At 43.0% G+C, this 20587-nt stretch overlaps 2 protein-coding genes across 6 annotated transcripts in view; both read right to left on the reverse strand.

The window, feature by feature from the left end:
- Positions 1–19403, reverse strand: part of cyldb (cylindromatosis (turban tumor syndrome), b) — an 80415-nt gene extending 61012 nt beyond the window's left edge. For 4 of the 5 annotated variants that reach the window (XM_059980842.1, XM_059980841.1, XM_059980840.1 and 1 more), the window contains exons 1-2: positions 19367–19403; positions 11676–12116 (exon numbers count right to left, since the gene is read on the reverse strand). In XM_059980842.1, the coding sequence (XP_059836825.1) occupies positions 11676–12116; positions 19367–19402 (477 nt within the window). In that variant the 5' untranslated portion in view covers position 19403. Of the gene's footprint in view, positions 1–11675; positions 12117–12598; positions 13117–19366 lie in introns of those variants that run through there. The other variant, XM_059980839.1, reaches the window with a different exon arrangement.
- Positions 1–20587, reverse strand: part of LOC132399922 (uncharacterized) — a 259665-nt gene that overhangs the window by 150943 nt on the left and 88135 nt on the right. The gene's annotated exons all lie outside the window — the stretch shown is intronic.

The raw sequence follows: 20587 nt of genomic DNA on the forward strand, positions 1-20587 counted from the left end.
CTTAATTAGCTTGTTAGGGCTATGGCTTGTTCAGAATCATCGTTAGGAAAGGTCAAGTGATGCAAATTTCCAAGCTGTATAAATACCGACTCCTCAAACCTTGTCCCAACAATCAGCAGCAATGGGCTCTCCTCTAAGCAGCTGCCTAGCACTCTGAGAAATAAAATAAATGATGCCCAAAAAGCAGAAGGCTATAAGAAGATAGCAAAGCACTTTCAGGTAGCCGTTTCCTCAGTTCATAAGGAAATTAAGAAATGGCAATTAAGAGGAATGGTGGAGGTCAAGTTGAGCTCTGGAAGACCAAGGAAACTTTTCCAGAGAACTGCTCTTAGGATTGCTAGAAAGGCAAATCAAAACCCCCGTTTGACTGCAAAAGACCTTCAGGAAGATTTAGCAGACTCTGGAGTGGTGATGCACTGTTCTACTGCTCAGCGACACCTACACAAATATGACCTTCATAGAAGAGTCATCAGAAGAAAATCTTCCCTGTGCCCTCACCACAAAATTCAGTGTCAGAAGTTTGCAAAGGAACATCTAAACAAGCCTGATGCATTTTGGAAACAAGTCCTGTGGACTGATGAAGTTAAAATAGAACTTTTTGGCCACAATGAGCAATGGTATGTTTGGAGAAAAAAGGGTGCAGAATTTCATGAAAGTAACACCTCTCCAACTGTTAAGCACAGAGTTGGATTGATCATACTTTGAGCTTATGTTATAGCCAGTGGCATGGGGAACAGTTCACTGGTAGAGGGAAGAATGAATTCATTTAAATACCAGCAAATTCTGGAAGCAAACAGCACACCATCTGTAAGAAAGCTGAAGATGAAAAGAGGATGGCTTCTACAACAAGATAATGATCCTAAACACACCTCAAAATCCACAATGGACTACCTCAAGAGGCACAAGCTGAAGGTTTTGCCATGGCCCTCACAGTGCCCCGACCTAAACATCATTGAAAATCTCTGGATAGAAGAGCAGTGCATGCAGGGTGACCCAAGAATCTCACAGAACTAGAAGCCTTTTGCAAGGAAATATGGGCAAAAATCCCTCAAACAAGAATTGAAAGACTCTTAGCTGGCTACAGAAAGCATTTACAAGCTGTGATACTTGCCAAAGGGGGTGTTACTAAGTACTGACCATGCAGGGTGCCCAAACTTTTGCTTTGGGCCCTTTGCCTTTTCAGTTAGTTTGAAACTGTAAAATATGGAAATAAAAGTAATCTTGCTTAAAATATTAAGAAATGTGTCATCTTTAACTTTATGCCATTTGGAAATCAGGTCATCTTTTACTTGCTTAGCTATTCACAGTAACAGAAATATTGACCAGGGTGCCCAAACTTTTGCATGCCACTGTACAAAAGCCTGAAAGCATGACCACTGGGCTGAGAGACAGCATCTACTCTGCTGTTATACGACTAGTGAATGGTTCCCTCGTACAATGAGTCTCAGCAATCTAAGTTACAATCTGTCACCTGCACTGCACTTCCTCTGCCCTTCATTAACCTTAATGTAGTTCTTGTATTTATTGAGTATACTGGCAAGAAAATGAATTTCAGGGTTGTATACTGACACGTGTACTTTGACAATAAATTTACTTTGAACTTTTTCTCCTCTACCATGAGATTTCTGAACAGCAGGTGAACCCATGAACACTACCTCTCCATTTTCTACTATACTTATTTTTTATATTTCTTATTGCAACTTATAGTAATGCTTTATGTATTGCACTGTACTGCTGCTGCTCCAGCCCTGACCTTGTCCTCTCACCCCACCCACGACCAGCCGCACCTGGCCAAGGCCTCTGGCGGCGGGCGGGCGGGAGGCTGGAGTTCGGGCCCAGAGGCTGTCTAATGAGGTAATGAAGCCCACAAAACTGCTTCGGTACCTTGAGTCCAAGCACCCTGCACTTAAAGACAAGCCCGTTGAGTTTTGTGAGCAGAAAAAATGTGAGCAAGCGGGGCAGCAGCTGAGAGCCACGAAAACTAAGTTGAGGAATAGATTGGACATAAGGAACCTGCTTCAAGTATCGCTGTATTCCCGTCGTGTTTAACTCCCCACCCTCCCGTCAGCCGGTCCACAAGAATATTGTCAATATTAAAGTGGCCCGCGGTGCAAAATAGGGTGGTGACCCCTGGTGCTAATGCATTATTTCTACTTCCGGGTTGTGGGATTTTATTTCCGTTCTTTTCTGCCCCGGTGCACCTGCATGTAACTAATCGATCTGGGGGTGATCTTGCCTTTCACTAACGCTGCGGTAGGGGATCTTGGGCTTAAAAAGGTTGGTGACCACTAACCTAGAACATGCCCTCTTCTCACTACTATCATCAAGATGGTGATACAGGAGCCTGAAGACACACATTGAACGATTTACAACAGTTTCTTATCCCTCTGTCATCAGATTTCTGAATGGACAAGGAATCCATGAACACTACCTCACCTTTTTTTCTTTCCTCTTTGTACTACTTAACTCATTTAATATTTTAAGTAGTCTTAAATACATATATATAGCTAGGCTGCCTAAAACTTTTGCACAGTGCTGTATTTATCAATGTGAAGCTTGTAAATCTTGCAGGAGCAAAGGATGTTGGGAATGGTGAAAGTGGAGTGCCATGGGAGGGGTGTGAGACAGTTGGCAGAGGGGTGCCAGGGGTGAGGGTGGCACAGGTGCAGACACACCCAGTACTGACACACCAGGCAAGGTCACTTGATTCCAAACAATTGGTTTATTGATCATTACAGAATGTCTCACTGGTGCTTCCCACTCCCCTTCTTCCCAACCATGACTCTCTTCTCCCTGCCCCCTTACCACTCTGTTCACAATGGACACCCATATCAGAATCAAGTTTATCATCACTAATACATCATGAAATTTGTTGTTTTTTTTTGCAGCAGTACCGGTGCAATGCATAAAGCTACTACAGTGTGGTAGAAAGGTCGTAGGCTCCATGTATATGTGCAAGACTTTTGTACAGTATTGTATACTAATTGTACTTTACAGTATTTTTATTATAACCATATAACAATTACAGCACGGAAACAGGCCATCTCGGCCCTTCTAGTTCATGCCGAACGCTTACTCTCACCTAGTCCCACTGGCTGGCACTCAGCCCATAACCCTCCATTCCTTTCCTGTCCATATACCTATCCAATTTTACTTTAAATGACAATACCGAACCTGCCTCTACCACTTCTACTGGAAGCTCGGTCCACACAGCTATCACTCTGAGTAAGGAAATTCCCCCTCGTGTTACTCTTAAAATTTTGCCCCCTAACTCTCAACTCATGTCCTCTTGTTTGAATCTCCCCTACTCTCAATGGAAAAAGCCTATCCACGTCAACTCTATCTATCCCCCTCATAATTTTAAATACCTTTATCAAGTTCCCCCCTCAACCTTCTACACTCCAAAGAATAAAGGCCTAACTTGTTCAACCTTTCCCTGTAACTTAAGTGCTGAAACCCAGGTAACATTCTCCAAACCCCATTTCCAGAAAAGTTGGGATAATAGACAATAGACAATAGGTGCAGAAGTAGACCATTCGGCCCCTTGAGTCTGCACCGCCATTCTGAGATCACGGCTGATCATTCACTATCAATATCCAGTCCCTGCCTTGTCCCCATATCCCTTGATTCCCCTATCCATCAGATATCTATCTAGCTCCTTCTTGAAAGCATCCAGAGAATTGGCCTCCACCATCTTCCGAGGTAGTGCATTCCACACCTCCACAACTCTCTGGGAGAAGAAGTTCTTCCTCAACTCTGTTTTAAATAACTGACCTCTTATTCTCAATCCATGCCCTCTGGTACTGGACTCTCCCAACATCTGGAACATATTTCCTGCCTCAATCCTATCAAATCCTTTAATTATCTTAAACGTTTCAATCAGATCCCCTCTCAATCTCCTCAATTCCAGCGTGTACAAGCCCAATCTCTCTGCGTAAGACAGCCCTGCCATCCCAGGAATCAACCTAGTGAATCTGCGCTGCACTTCCTCAACTGCCAGAATGTCCTTCCTTAAACCTGGAGACCAAAACTGTACACAATATTCCAGGTGTGGTCTCACCAGGGCCCTGTACAAATGCAAAAGGACATCCTTGCTCTTGTATTCAATTCCCCTTGTAACAAAGGCCAACATTCCATTTGCCCTCTTCACTGCCTGTTGTACTTGCTCATTCACCTTCATTGACTGGTGAACTAGGACTCCTAGGTCTCTTTGCATTTCTCCCTTACCTAACTCTACACCGTTCAGACAATACTCTGCCCTCTTGTTCCTGCTTCCAAAGTGGATAACTTCACATTTATTCACATTGAATGACATCTGCCAAGTATCTGCCCACTCACCCAGCCTATCCAAGTTTCCCTGTATTCTCCTAACGTCCTCTTCGCATGTCACACTGCCACCCAGTTTAGTATCGTCAGCAAACTTGCTGATATAGTTTTCAATGCCCTCATCTAAATCATTGACATAAATCGTAAAGAGCTGTGGTCCCAATACAGAGCCCTGTGGTACCCCACTAATCACCTCCAGCCAGTCCGAGAAACACCCATTCACTGCTACCCTTTGCTTTCTATCTGCCAACCAGTTTTCTATCCATGTTGAAACCCTGCCCCCAATGCCATGAGCTCTGATTTTACTCACCAATCTCCTATGTGGCCCCTTATCGAATGCCTTCTGAAAATCTAGGTATACAACATCCACTGGCTTACCCTCGTCTAACATCCTTGTTACACCCTAAAAAACTCCAACAGATTAGTCAAGCATGATTTGCCCTTGGTAAATCCATGCTGGCTCGGCCTAATCCTATTTCTGCCATCTAGATGTGCCACTATTTCGTCCTTAATAATGGACTCAAGCATCTTCCCCACGACTAACGTTAGGCTAACAGGGTGACAGTTCTCCGTTTTCTCCTTCCCTCCCTTCTTGAAAAGTGGGATAACATTAGCCACTCTCCAACCTTCAGGAACTGATCCTGAATCTAAGGAACATTGGAAAACGATTACCAATGCATCCGCAATTTCCTGAGCCACCTCTTTTAGAACCCTCGGATGCAGACCATCTGGACCCGGGGATTTATTAGCCTTCAGTCCTACCAGTCTACTCATCACAGTTTCTTTCCTAATGTCAATCTGTCTCAATTCCTCTGATATCTTATGACCCTGGCCCATCCATACATCTGGGAGATTGCTTGTGTCCTCCCTGGTGAAGACAGATCTAAAGTACGCATTAAATTCTGTTGCCATTTCCCTGTTTCCCATAACAATTTCTCCCAATTCATTCTTCAAGAGGCCAACATTGTTCTTAACTATCTTCTTTCTCTTCACATAGCTAAAAAAGCTTTTGCTATCCCCTTTTATATTCCTGGCTAGACTGAGCTCATACCTGATTTTTTCTCTCCGTATTGCTTTTAAGATCTGCTGCTCCTTAAAACTTTCCCAATCATCTGTATTCCCACTCATCTTAGCCCTGTCATACTTCTTTTTCTTTAATGCTATACAATCTCTGACTTCCTTTGTCAACCACTGTGGCCCCTTCCCCCTCTTTGAATCCTTCCTTCTCATTGGAATGAACTGCTTTTGCATCTTTTGTATTATGCCCAAGAATATCTGCCACTGCTGATCCACTGTCTTTCCTGCCAGGGCATCCGCCCATTGAACTTTGGCCAGCTCTTCCCTCATGGCTCCGTAGTCTCCTTTATTTAATTGCAACACTGACACCTCTGATCTGCCCTTATCCCTCTCAAATTGTAGATAAAAACTTATCATGTTATGATCACTACTTCCTAATGGCTCCTTTACTTCAAGATCACTTATCAATTCCTGTTCATTACACATCACCAAGTCCAAAATAGCCTCGTTCCTGGTTGGCTCAAGCACAAGCTGTTCCAAAAATACATCCCTTAGACACTCCACAAACTCCCTATCCTGGGGTCCAGCACCTACCTGATTCTCCCAGTTCACCTGCATGTTGTAATCTCCCATAACGACTACATTACCTTTAGCACATGCCAATGTTAACTCCCTAATCAACTTGTACCCAATATCCACGCTACTGTTTGGGGGCCTGTACACAACACCCATTAGGGTCTTTTTACCCTTACTGTTCCTCAGCTCAATCCACACAGACTCTACTTCCCCTGTTCCCAAGTCACCTCTTGCTAAGGACTGAATCTCATTCCTCACCAACAGGGCCACCCCACCCCCTCTTCCCATATTTCTGTCTCTACGATAGCACGTATACCCTGGTACACTCAATTCCCAGGCCTGATCCCCTTGTAGCCATGTCTCCATTATCCCGACAATATCGTAGTTCCCCATTTTCATCTGAGCTTCAAGCTCATCTGTCTTATTTCTGACACTATGCGCATTCAAGTATAGAATTCTTAGCCCATTCCTCCTCTCTTTGCTTAAAACACTGTCTACTGTACCTAACCCAGCTCCTTGAACTTCCATCGGGCTAATTGCACCCTGAATTTTGATGACCTTCTCAAGATCACCCAAACCTTCTACACATTTAACCCCATGCTCCTTCTGACCAACCCTCTGGATCTGGATCCCTGCCCCCTGCACATCTTGTTTAAACCCCCCCGAGCAGCACTGGCAAACACTCCTGCAAGAATGTTAGTACCCCTCCGGTTCAGATGTAGACCGTCCCTTCGAAACAGATCCCAATGTCCCTGGAACAAAGACCAATTATCCAAAAACCTGAACCCTTCCTTCCTGCACCATGCTCTCAGCCTTGTATTAATGTGCATAATCATTCTATTCTTCGCCTCACTCGCACGTAGCACAGGTAGCAATCCCGAGATTGTCACCCTGGAGGTCCTGCCTTTCAGCTTCACTCCTAACTCCCTGAACTCTCTAAGCAGGACTCCCTCACTCACCTTACCTACATCGTTGGTCCCTACATGGACCACTACATCTGGGTTCATGCCCTCGTTCTCAAGAATAGCCTGCACCCAATCTGAGATGTCCCAGACCCTGGCACCAGGGAGGCAACATACCATCTGAGACTCCCGATCTGCCCCACAAAATCTCCTATCTGCCCCCCTAACTATAGAATCCCCTAAAACTATCACTCTCTTCTCTTCCCTCCTCCCCTTTCTAGTTGAGGGTTCAACCTCTGTGCCAGAGGCAGGACCACTGCAACTCATTCCTGGTAGGTCATCCCCATCAACAGTATCCAGTACGGTACACTTATTGTTAATGGGAATGGCCGCAGGGGTGCTCTGCTCTCTCTGCCTGCTCCCCCTGCCTCTCTGGACCATCACCCATCTGCCTAAATCTTGGTTTTTTGGTGTGACTACCTCCTGATAACTCCTATCTATCTCTGCCTCTGCCTCCCGAATGATCCGTAGTTCATCCAGCTCCAGCTCCAACTCCCTAACTCGGGCTGATAGGAGCTGCAGCTGGACGCACCTCTTGCAGGTGTGGTCATCAGGGACAACTGTGTTGACCCTGACTTCCCACATACTGCATACGGAGCACACCACTGCTCTGACTGTCTCCCCCATACCTGAACTGAATTAATAGAATAAGTCTAAAAAGCACCTAGCGACCTTACCTTCTTCCCCTCAGCTAGCAATCACACAGCCTTACCAAAGTCCCCTTACGCCGAAGCCCACTTAGCCAAAGCCCAGGACTCTGCTTCCACGGACTCCGCTGCCCGCTCTGACAAGAAGTCCTGCCTTTTAAAGTGCGCGCTCGACGCTGACGTCACTCGCGCCTGCGCAGTTCCCCCTCCTCCACAGGTATTGACCAGGTAGGCTTAAATCCTACCTACACGGTCGAATTCTCTGAGCTCCCAGCTGAATCACAAGCTGTAACTTGCTCCTGATTCAAATGACCACTCTGACAAGAAGTCCTGCCTTTTAAAGTGCGCGCTCGACGCATTTGGGATATTTTCCAAAATGCAATGAAAACAAAAATCTGTGATATGTTAATTCACGTGAACCTTTATTTAACTGACAAAAGTACAAAGAAAAGATTTTCAGTAGTTTTACTGACCAACTTAATTGTATTTTGTAAATATACACAAATTTAGAATTTGATGGCTACAACACACTCAACAAAAGTTGGGATAGAGTTAAAATAAGATTGAAAAGTGCACAGAATATTCAAGTAACACTGGTTTGGAAGACTTCACATTAAGCAGGCTAATTGGTAGCAGGTGAGGTATCATGACTAGGTATAAAAGTAGCGTCCATCAAAGGCTCAGTCTTTGCAAGCAAGGATGGGTCGTGGCTCACCCCTCTGCGCCAAAATTTGTGAGAGAACTGTTAGTCAGTTCAAAAGGAACATTTCTCAACACAAGACTGCAAAGAATTTAGGTCTTTCAACAGTACATAATTTTGTGAAAAGATTCAGAGAATTCAGACATCTCAGTGCGTAAAGGGCAAGGTTGGAAACCACTGTAAGAAACCGTCATGCTACTGTGACAATTATAGCCACCTGGGCTCAGGAGTACTTCGGAAAACCATTGTCACTTAACACAGTCCATCGCTGCATCCAGAAATGCAACTTGAAACTGTATTACTCAAGGAGGAAGCCATACATCAACTCTATGCAGAAATGCCGGCGAGTTCTCTGGGCCCAAGCTCATCTCAGATGAACCAAAAGACTGTGGAACTGTGTGCTGTGGTCAGATGAGTCCACATTTCAGCTAGTTTTCAGAAAAAACGGGGGTCAAGTTCTCCGTGCCAAAGATGAAAATGACCATCCTGATTGTTATTAGCGAAAGGTGCAAAAGCCAGCATCTGTGATGGCATGGGGGTGCATCAGTGCCCACGGCATGAGTGAGTTGCATGTATGTGAAGGTACCATTGATTCTGAGGCGTATATTAGGATTTTAGAGAGACATATGTTGCCATCAAGGCGACGTTCTTGCTTATTTCAGCAAGACAATGCCAGACCACATTCTGCACGGGCTACAAAAGCGTGTCTTTGTAGACACAGTGTGTGTGCTTGACTGGCCTGCTGCCAGTCCAGATCTATCTCCTATTGAAAATGTATGGCGCATCATGAAGAGAAGAATCAGACAACGGAGACCATGGACTGTTGAACAGCTGAAGTCTTACATCAAGCAAGGATGGACAAAATTTCCAATTGCAAATCTACTACAATTAGTATCCTCAGTTCCAAAACGATTAAGAAGTGTTATTAAAAGGAAAGGTGATGTAACACAATGGTAAACATGCCTCTGTCCCAACTTTCGTTGAGTGTGTTGCAGCCATCAAATTCTAAATTTGTGTATATTTACAAAATACAGTTAAGCTGGTCAGTAAAACTATTGAAAATCTTTTCTTTGTACTTTTGTCAGTTAAATAAAGGTTCACGTGAATTAACTTATCACAGATTTTTGTTTTTATTGCATTTTGGAAAATATCCCAACTTTTCTGGAAATGGGGTTTGTAGTAAATCTTCTCTGTACTCTATTTTGTTGACATCTTTCCTATAATTCGGTGACCAGAACTATACACAATACTCCAAATTCAGCCTCACCAATGCCTTGTACAATTTTAACATTACATCCGAACTCCTATACTCAATGCTCTGATTTATAAAGGCCAACATACCAAAAGCTTTCTTCACCACCCTATCCACATGAGATCCCACCTTCAGGAACTATGCACCATTATTCCTAGATCACTCTGTTCTACTGCATTCTTCAATGCCCTACCATTTATCATGTATGTCCTATTTGGATTATTCCTACCAAAATGTAGCACCTCACACTTATCAGCATTAAACTCCATCTGCCATTGTTCAGCCCACTCTTCTAACTGGCCTAAATCTCTCTGCAAGCTTTGAAAACCTACTTCATTATCCACAACACCACCCATCTTAGTATCATCTGCATACTTACTAATCCAATTTACCACCCCATCATCCAAATCATTAATGTATACGACAAGCAACACTGGACCCAGTACAGATCCCTGAGGCAGTGTATTGCAATGTACTGCTGCCACAAAACAACAAAACTTCACAGCATATGCCAGTGATATTAAACCCAATTCTGATACTAATCCTTTAACTTTAAATCATAACTAGCATGAGAAATTCTCCGCTGCGCTGCAGAGAACAAGTAGCAGCTGTGAAAGGAGAGACTGAACAGCCAAAGGACCCAACCACTAACCAAAGCCAGCACTGCAACAGAATATGTAGATCCTGGATTGGTCTCTACAGCTATCTGAGGACCCACTGAAAGACAACCCTTTAGGAGAACATTACACTGACTCGAGTGACTGCACTACTACTTTTTTACTAATATTACTACATAGTTTTACCATACCCCTCACATACAGGAAAGAATAGAGAAGATAATGCTTTCATTATCTTCCATTTCACCAAGATTCCTTCAATTCTTTTGTAGGGGCCTTTAGATTAAGTGTCCCATTTTCTTATTTAGGAAATTCTGAAGTGGGGAAACTCATTTCCAAATCCACGGAAAATAATTAAAGTGCCCAAATGTTCCTTCTGGTCTTAACTTTAAAAGGCTACTCCAGAACACTATTTATTTTTCTGTTATATAACTGATATATTTATCCTGCAACATCAGATTTCAATGTAACTGTGAAATTCATTTGATCTTAATTGTTGCTCGGGAGACAAGAGGAATACAAACAATAGAAAAGTTGTTAACACTAATAATGCCAGATTGCCCCAGTAAGCCGAATTTTACTTAAGCATCCAAACGATAAAGTATGGCTGTACAAGGGCTCTTGCTGGACAAAAGGAGATCTACTATAGAGTGACAGCACAGAAACAGGCCCTTCAGCCTAGTCCATACCCAATTGTTATTCTGCCTCATCCTATTGACCTGAACCTTAGCTGTCCATACCCTCCCATCAATGTACTTATTCAAATTTGTCTTAAGTGTGGAAATTGAACCTGCATCCACCGTGCCCACAGGCAGCTCATTCCACACTCTCACCACCGAGTGAAGAAGTTTCCCCTCATGTTTTCCTTAGACATTTCACCCATAACTTCTAAGTTCTAGTCTCACGTAACCTCAGTGGAAAAACCCTGATTGCATTTAACCCATCGAAGCCCCCTCCCCCACTCGCTCATTGTCTGCCATGCCATATGACGTGGGTGATCATGCTCTTAATCATGATTATTCTTGGTAAATTTTCCTACAGAGGTGGTTTGTCATTGCCTTGTTCTGGGCAGTGTCTTTACAAGACGGGTGACCCCACTCATTACCAATAATCTTCAGACTGTCTGCCTGGTGTCTGTGGTCGCATAACCAGGACTTGCGATATGCACCAGCTGCTCATACAACCATCTGCCATGTGCTCCAATGGCTTCTCATGACCCTGATTTGGGGGCGGGGGGGTGATTGGAGTGGGGGGGGGGGCTAAGCAGGTGCTAGATTTTGCACCAGGGTGACCTGCAGGCTGGCTGAGGGAAGGAGCACCTTATACCTCCTTTAATAGGAACACATCTCCACCCTACTACACAAATGATTTTGTATTCCTCAATCAAGTCTCCCCTGCACTCTAGGAAATGAAGTACTAATAGAATCCTATACCTTTGTACAAAGGCTACATCCCTGGACTACATGTTCAAACAAACACAATGAGACAAATAAATACCTGAAGGTTCATTACAATTTTGCATTACAAATGCCAACTATAACCTCAACACATAACATCTGCTGGTTCTTTGCCTCTTACCATCAAGGACACTTGAAACAATGTTCCATGTAATCCCAATCCATTTTTTTTTCGGGAATCTTCAATATTTTTAACAATTCCTACTGACTTGGTGCTCCTTCGCAGTTGAACGACATCATTAATATGTACTTTAGAAATGGACCTGAAGAGACTTTCATTCTGAACCAGCTCATATCGACGAGAAACATCTTGGATATCAACAAGCAACTCTGCTTCATCCTTGGTGATTTCTTTCAGATTTGCTTCCTGCAAATTTACTACTTGCTTGCAATTTTCCACAGTGACTGATGTCTCCCCAGTTCTTCTGTGGATTAAGTATCCCAAGGACCCTTTCTGGATCCGTCTTCTACTTGAAGTGAAATCTTTTATCACAATAAAATAACGTCTATCATCGTCAATTCCCCCCATTTTTGTGGGAAATCCAAAACTTGAAATTAGAACCTGTAAGATATAATACCAATGGCAATTTTAGAATATGAAAGACAATAAACACACAATTACATTCCTAACAATAAGATTAAGGAAGGGGTTTGCAGCAAGTGAAAATAATGATGAATTAACACACAACAGGGCTCCACGGTAGCATAGCAGTTGGTGTGACACTATTGTTAGGGAATATAACAAATATTAATTTTGACAGTAACCAGTCTTCAGATCTGAACACAGATTGTGGATTGAGTTTAAAATACAGCTCACAACAATGGTGTTCTCAGAGCTGCAGACCAGGGTTGATTGCAAACCAAGAAACACTCATTTGACCTAAAATGTCTGCATATGCAAGAACGCAGCTCAGAGACAATGGTGACTAACATTCATTTTAGTGTCTGAAGGGTTAGTGTGAACATCTAGGAGCCTGAAAATTATATGTAATTCAAAAGAAGCATTGTGGACATATTATAACTACAGAATTGTCCCAGTGTTACCTTGGATATTTAGCATGTAAAAATATCATGTAATATTGAATCAGGGAGCCTCTTCTTCTAAGAGTGTCTCCAGTATGATGCCTGCTGCTTGTTTTGCTGAATATCACCAGCTTCAGTGTCTCTCCGGTGCCTTTGTTCAGTCACAACAGCTATTATCGCTCAGGAGTTGAAATTCGGTGTTCAATTCTGGCGTTGTCTGTATGTTCTCCCTGTGACCACGTGGGTTTCCTCTGGATTCTCCTGTTTCCTCCCACATTACAAAAACATACGGTTAAGGCTAGCAATTTGTAGGTAGCTCTATTGGCACTGGAAGCATGGCAACTGTATCGGATATTGAAGATACCAAAGAGGGGTGAAAAGAACTGAACAATCCAACTTCACACAAGTCAACCAAGAATTGTGATGATTCTAAAGACCACAAGAGATAGGAGCAGAATTGAGCCATTCCCAAAGCTCAGTATTCTACCATGGCAGATTTATCACTTGTGACCCCATTCTCCTGCTTTCTCCCCGTAATCTTTCACGCCCTTACTAATCAAGAGCATATCAACCTCAGCTTTAAATGTACCCAATGACTTGTCCTCCACAGCCATCTGTGGCAATGAATCCTAGATTCACCACCCTCCTGCTAAAAAAGTTCCTCATCTGTTCTCAAGGAATGTCCTATTCGCAGGCTGTGCCCTCTGTATTCTCTCCACATCCACTCCATCTAGGCCTTTCAATGTTTGATAGGTTTCAGTAAGATCTCTCCCCACCATTCTTCTAAACTCTATGACCAGAGCAATCAAATGTTCCTCATATGTTAACCCTTTCATTATTGGAATCAATCTTGTGTACCTCCTCTGGATCCTCTTCAATGCCAGAACATCTTCTCTTAGATAAGGTGCCCAAAACTGTCTGACCAATGCCTTATAAAACCTCAACATGACATCTTTGACTTTAGTCCTCTCAAAATGAATGCTAATATTGCCTTTATCATAATAGTCATTAGATTGTTTGAGGAGATTTGGTACGTCACCAAAAGCACTCGCAAATTTCTACAGATGTACTGTAGAGAGAGAGAGAGAGCGTTCCGACTGGCCGCATCGCCATAAGGTATGGAGGCAGGGCACTGCACAGGATCAAAATAAGCTGCAAAAAATGTAAACTTAGTCAGCTCCATAATGAGCTCTAGCCTCAGTAGTATCCCAGTCATCTTCAAGGAGCGGTGCCTCAGAAAGGCAGCGACTATCATTAAGGACCTCCACTATCCAGAACATTTCCTCTCCTCATTGCTACCATCGGGAAGGAAGTACAGAAGCATGAAGACACATATTCAGTGATTCAGGAACAGCTTCTTCCTCACTGACATCTGATTTCTGAATGGACAATGAACACTACCTTAATTTTTTTTTAATTTCCCTTTTTTGCATTCCTTACTTAACTATAGATATACTATAACTCAGTTTTCGTTCGCTTTCTATATCATGTATTGCATTGTTCCACTGCCACAAAGTTAACAAATTTCATGACATACACTGGTAATACTAAACCAGAGAGGAAAAAATTCACCAATGACACCACTGATGCTGGAAAGTTTGTGAACCCCGCATAATTTTCTATTTCTGTATAAATATGACCTAAAATACTTTTCTTCAGTATTCACTACAGAAACTAACCTTGGCGATTGTAGGGAAGACTTACAGTGGACTGAAAAGCTTGAGCATACAGACATTAAGAAAGAGGATGCGCTGGAGATTTTGGAAAGCATCAAGTTGGATAAGTCACCAGGACCAGACAAGATATACCCCAGGCTACTGTGGGAGGTGAGGAAGGAAATTGCTGAGACTCTGGTGATGATCTTTGCATCATCAATGGGGACAGGAGAGGTTCCGGAGGATTGGAGGGTTGCGGATGTTGTTCCTTTATTCAAAAAAGGGAGTAGAGATAGCCCAGCAAATTATAGACCAGTGAGTCTTACCTCAGTGGTTGGTAAGTTGATGGAAAAGATCCTGAGAGGCAGGATATATGAACATACAATTAGGATTAATCAGCATGGCTTTTTCAAAGGCAGATCATGCCTTCCGAGCCGGATTGAATTTTGAGGATGTGACCAAACACATTGATAAGGGTAGAGAAGTAGATGTAGTGTACATGGATTTTAGCAAGGCATTTGACAAGGTACCCCTTGCAAGGCTTATTGAGAAAGTAAGGAGCCATGGAATCCCAAGAGGAAATTGCTTTGTGGATCCAGAATTGGCTTGCTCCTGGAAGGCAAAGAGTGGATGTAGACAGGTCATTCTGCATGGAGATCGGTGACCAATGGTGTGCCTCAGAGATCTGTTCTAGGACCCCTTCTCTTCATAATTTTTATAAATGACCTGAATGATGAAGTAGAGGGATGGGTTAGTAAATTTGCTGATGACACAAAGGTTGGTGGTGTTCTGTATAGTGTGGAGGGCTGTCAGAGGATACAGTGGGACATCAATAGGATGCAAACTGGACTGAGAAATGGCAGATGGAGTTCAACACAGGTAAGTGTGAGGTGGTTCATTTTGGTAGGTCAAATATGATGGCAAAATATAGCATTAACGGTAAGACTCTTGACAGTGTGGAGGATCAGAGGGATCTTGGGGTCTGAGTTCATAGGACATTTAAAGCTGCTGCGCAGGTTGACTCTGTAGTTAAGAACACATATAGTGCATTGGCCTTCATCAACCGTTGGATTGAGTTTAGGATTCGAGATAATGTTGCAGCTCTATGGGACCCTGGTCAGACCCCACATGGAGTACTGATTCTGATCACCTCACTACAGGAAGGATGTGGAAACTATAGAAAGGGTGCAAGGACATTTACAAGGATGTTGCCTAGATTGGGGATCATGCCTTATGAGAATAGTTTGAATGAACTCAGCCTTTTCTCCTTGGAGCGACAGAGGATGAGAGGTGACCTGATAGTGTATAAAATGATGTGAGGCATTAAACATGTGGATAGTCAGAGGCTTTTTCCCCAGGGCTGAAATGGCTAACACGAGAGGGCACAGTTTTAAGGTGCTTGGAAGTAGGTACAGAGAGGATGTCAGGGGCAAGTTTTTTTATGCAGACTGCTGAGAGCATGGAATGGGCTTCCGGCAACTGTGGTGAAGGGAGATACAATAGGGTCTTTTTAGAGATTCCTGGATAGGTACATGGAGTTTAGAGAAATAGAGGGCTCTGGGTAACCCCAGGTGATTTCTAAAGTAAGTGCATGTTTGGCACAGCATTTTGGGCTGAAAACACTGTATTGTGTTGTAGGTTTTCTATGTTTCTAAAATGTGATCAAATCTTCATGCAAGTCCTAAAACTAGATAAAGAGAACCCACTTAAATAACATAAAAACCATTATACTTGTTCAGTTATTTATTGAGAAAAATGACCCAACATTACATGCATCTGTTTGAAAAAGTATGTGAACCTCTGGGGTAATGCCTTCTACAATAGCTATTTAGAGTCAGGTGTTCCAATCAATGAGATGAGATTGGAGATGTGGATTGTAGAGATGCCCTTCCCTATAAAAAAGACACACAAAGTCAGGTTACTGACAGAGCCTGCTCTTCTCAAGAAAGAGCTTTTTATGTACACCATGCCACAATCAAAACAACTGTCAAAGGAACTTAGAAAAATGAAAGTTGCATGAAGGTGGAAAAGACCTGTGTTCAGCAGTCCACAGAAAGAGAAAATTGTCTGCAAATGGAAGAAACTCAGTAAGTTTGCTACTCTCCCTAGGAATGGGCATCCTGCAAAGATCACACCAACAGCATAATGTGCAATGCTGAAAGAAGCGAAAAATAGCCCAAGGCAGGCAGAAATCTCTAGAACTTGCTAACATCTCTGTTCACATGTCCACTAAAAGAAAAACACTGAACAAGAATGGTGTTCATGGAAGGACACCATGGAGGAAACTGCTCTCCCAAAAAAAAACTGCTGCACTTCTCAAGTTTGCAAAAGGCCACCTGGATGTTCCACAATGCTTCTGGGACAATGTTCTGTGGACAGATGAGACAGAAGTTGAATTTTTTTGGCAGAAATGCTCACCACTGCACACCAACACCAAAACCTCATCCCAACTGTGAAGCATGGTGGAAGGGGCATCATGGTTTGAGGCTGCTTTGCTGCCTCAGGGCCTGGACAGCTTGCAATTGTTGAGGGAACAATAAATTCAAAATTGTATCAAGACATTTTACAGGAGAATGTCAGGGTCATAGTCACCTGAAGCTTAATCAAAATCAGATAATGTAACAAGACAATGATCCAAAAGACAAGAGTAAATCAACAACAAAATTAACAACATGGTTCATGTTTTGGAATGGCCGAGTCAAAGTCCTGACCTTAATCCTTATAGAAATGTTGCAGAAGGACCTGAAGCAAGCAGTTCATGCAAGGAAGCTCACCAACATTCCAGAGTTGAAGCAGTTTTGTAAGCTGATGTACAGGACTGATCAACAGTTTCTGGAAATGTTGGTTGAAGTTATTGCTCTACGGGGGGGGGGGGGTCACACTAATTACTGAAAGCAAAAGTTCACACACTTTTTCCAACAAATTCATGTATTATTAGATCATTTTTATCAAAAATATATGGTTTTTTGTGTTAATTATTTAATTGGTTTTCCTTATCTAGATTTAGGACTTGCTTGAAGATCTGATCACATTTTAGGTCATATTTATGTAGAAATAGAGAAAATTCTACAGGGTTCACAAAATTTCACCACTGTAAGAATATAGAAGATAGGACACCTGGCTGATTGGTGGCAACAACTTCTTGCTCAACATTAATAAAATGAAAAGCTGATTATCAACTTCAGAAAGGGGAAAGAAGGTGAATGTGCACCTATCTACAATGGAGGATTGGTGGTAGACAGGGCTAGCAGCTTTAAATTCCTGGGTGTGATTATTTTGGATGACCTGTCCTGGACCCAGCACATGGAGGTAATCACAGGGAAAGCATACCACCATTTTTTGGAGGCTAAAAAGCTTCCGCCTGTTACCAGGTATTCCAACAAACTTCTACAGGATTACTGTTGAAAGTATCCTGATTGGCTGCATCATGTTCTAGCATGGCAATCTGAATGAACAGGAATATGAAGCTACAGAGTAATGGCTTCAGTCCAATACATCACTAGGTCCCTCCCCACCACCTACAGGAGATACTACCTCGGGAAGGCAAGACCCATCGTGAAAGATCTGCACCATCCAGACCATGCCACCTTCTTGCACCTACCATTGAGCAGGAGGTACAGTGAGGCCCCACCCCACCAGGTTCAACAAGAGCTTTAACCATTTAGTTCTTGAACCAACCTGCAAAACCCTAATCACTACAACATTATGACCACTTTGATCACTTGCACTAAAATGGACTTCGTGGGTTAGTTTTGATCCAATTGTGTTCTTCCTCATAAAAGTTGGAAATAATTTATGTTTTTCTTGTAAATACTGCTTGCATGAAGCACCTGTGATCCAGGAGCAAGCGTTTTTAACTGTGCACCTGTGCATGCATGCACTTGTGCAGATAACAATAAGCTCAACCTTGAGAACCAGATTTCATATGGTGATTCTATTAGGTAAAAGCAGAGAGCAACCTCAATTGCAATCCTTTCTGCAGCTTTGTTTTCATTGCTACCATCAAGGAGGTGGTACAGGAGCCTGAAGGCACACACTCAACGATTTAGGAACTCCCCCCCCCCCCCACCCCAACTGAACACTACCTCAATACTTTCTCTAAAATTTCTGTTTTTGCTCTACTTATTTTTAAATATTTAATATGCATATATACACATACAGTAATTTAGTTTTTTAATATTCATATTGCATTGCACTGCTACCCCAAAGTGAACAAATTTCACAACATATGTTAGTGATATTATACCTGATTCTGACTAAACTAAGAGCACTCCCATGTGTGTGCGGTCTCAAACTCAGTTTCTAAACAACATCTGCTACCAACTTAAACCACAGTATCCCCACATGATAAACTTCTTTCAGAATGATGAAAGATTGTATGCAACATATCTAAATATGTCAATTGCCTTGAGATTAACAGCTGTACTTATGAAAAAGCAGACTAAATGGAGGTGTTCTGCAAAGCAGTCCCCAACTGCCTTCGACTTATCTGGTGAAGAGACCACCACAATGTGAATGCATTATTTTAAAGGAAACCAAGTGCAGGTTTCACCTGTGAGAAGCCTGAAGAAAAACACTCAAAGATCAGGAATAACTTCTGCCATCCGACTATCTCACTGCCTTTTTTTATTTCTATTTCTGCACTACTTACTAAACTTTTTAATATGTATAGCATTGTACCTCTGCCACAAAGACAACAGATCTCACGACATAAGTCGGCATTATTAATCCTGATTCAGTGTGAAGGGACAGTTATTGCTGTCACCAGCGAGAAGATGGCCTCACCGAGCCCCGCCTGTTGACCTACCAAGACCTCGCTTGGCTGGCGATGGGAGGTGCCCTCCCAGTCACATCGCTACCAAAGTACACAGCCCTCGGGACGGCTGCGGTGGGGAGGAAGGAATCACCCGCCCCCTTACAGACTGTGGAAGTGCTGAGAGGGTGTGGAGACCGGTGTAAGGCTCCCGAGTCCCGCTACGTCCCAACAGGACTCTCCGGACCAACGGGCTGTTCCCGGGGGCAGAGGCTGGCGTCCATCGCCAGGCCCGGCTCCTCATTCACACACCACCCGACACCGGGAGCGCGGGGTAATCCCCTCCGGCTGATACCGCGACCACATCCCAACTTCACTCACCCCATCCCTCCGCGGCGCCCTGCGAGTCACACGCATGCGCCACTCCTCTGCTCTCGCGAGCTCCGGCTCACCGTTTCACGTCAATCATTAGCCCCGGGGAGGCAGCCCCCTGTCAATCATTTACCGCTGCCCAGCTTCCGGGTAACGGGCGACCGAAACTCTTCCAATAACTTCCCGTGGCGGTTGGCAGTCTGACTTAATCTCTTTCAAATGAAAGTTAAATTACCCCAAAATTAATGAAGAACACTACTGTGAATTAAAGGCACTCCCATAAGTTTTAAATGGAAACTTATCAACCGCTAAAGTAGTGTAGGGAAGCCTGCATTTGACTCCATTCAAACTTACAAAGGTTCACACTGTAATAATGGGCAAGAGTGAACAGTCGGCGTTTCCAACCTGAATGGTCTCGGCCCGAAACATCGACCGTCTACTGTTTTCCATCGATGCTGCCTGACCTGCTGAGTTCCTCCAACATTTTGTGTGTTTTGTTTTGGATTGCCAACATCTGCAGATTTTCTTCCTTGTCACACTAATATATACTTAACTGTCATAATGATGACAAAACCTACACAACACAAAATGATATTTACCTAATAGAAGCACAGTATGCCCAATTCTAATTTGTGATAAAATAATTGCTCCCCTTCTTATTTTAACCCCTTCTCCCATAAACCTAATAGTTCTATGTATTCTATAAAGGAGTTTCCCCTTATGGCCATTATCTCACAAGTCTTGCCACAGTCCCCTAATGCTTGACCCTACCAGCACCTTGGCTTCTGATTTGCTAAGTGGAAGATCAAGATCCACTGCTGAACATTTAACAGCTTTCTTTGCTAAACAGTCAACCTCATTCCCCTCAACAACTCCATGTGCAGGGACCCATAAGGAGCAAAAGTATAAACCAATGCTTTGTATATGAAATAAGGTTTGATGAACTTCCAACAGTAAGTCTGACCTACTGCCGGAATGACCTGTTTAAGACTCATCAAAGCTGAAAAGGAATCTGAATAAATTACAGCTTTACATGGACAAATTTCCCCCTGTAAGCCTGAAATGATGACAACAAAGATAATTTATTATGGAAATAGTATACAACATTGAGATTTGTCTCCTTACAAGCAGCTACAAAACAAAGGAACCCGAATGAACCGATTAAAACAAAAGATAACTGTCAAACAACCAACATGCAGAGAAAAAAAGTGGAAACTATAAAAGTGAGCA

Source organism: Hypanus sabinus, chromosome 9 (genome assembly GCF_030144855.1).
Source record: "Hypanus sabinus isolate sHypSab1 chromosome 9, sHypSab1.hap1, whole genome shotgun sequence".
NCBI lineage: Eukaryota > Metazoa > Chordata > Chondrichthyes > Myliobatiformes > Dasyatidae > Hypanus > Hypanus sabinus.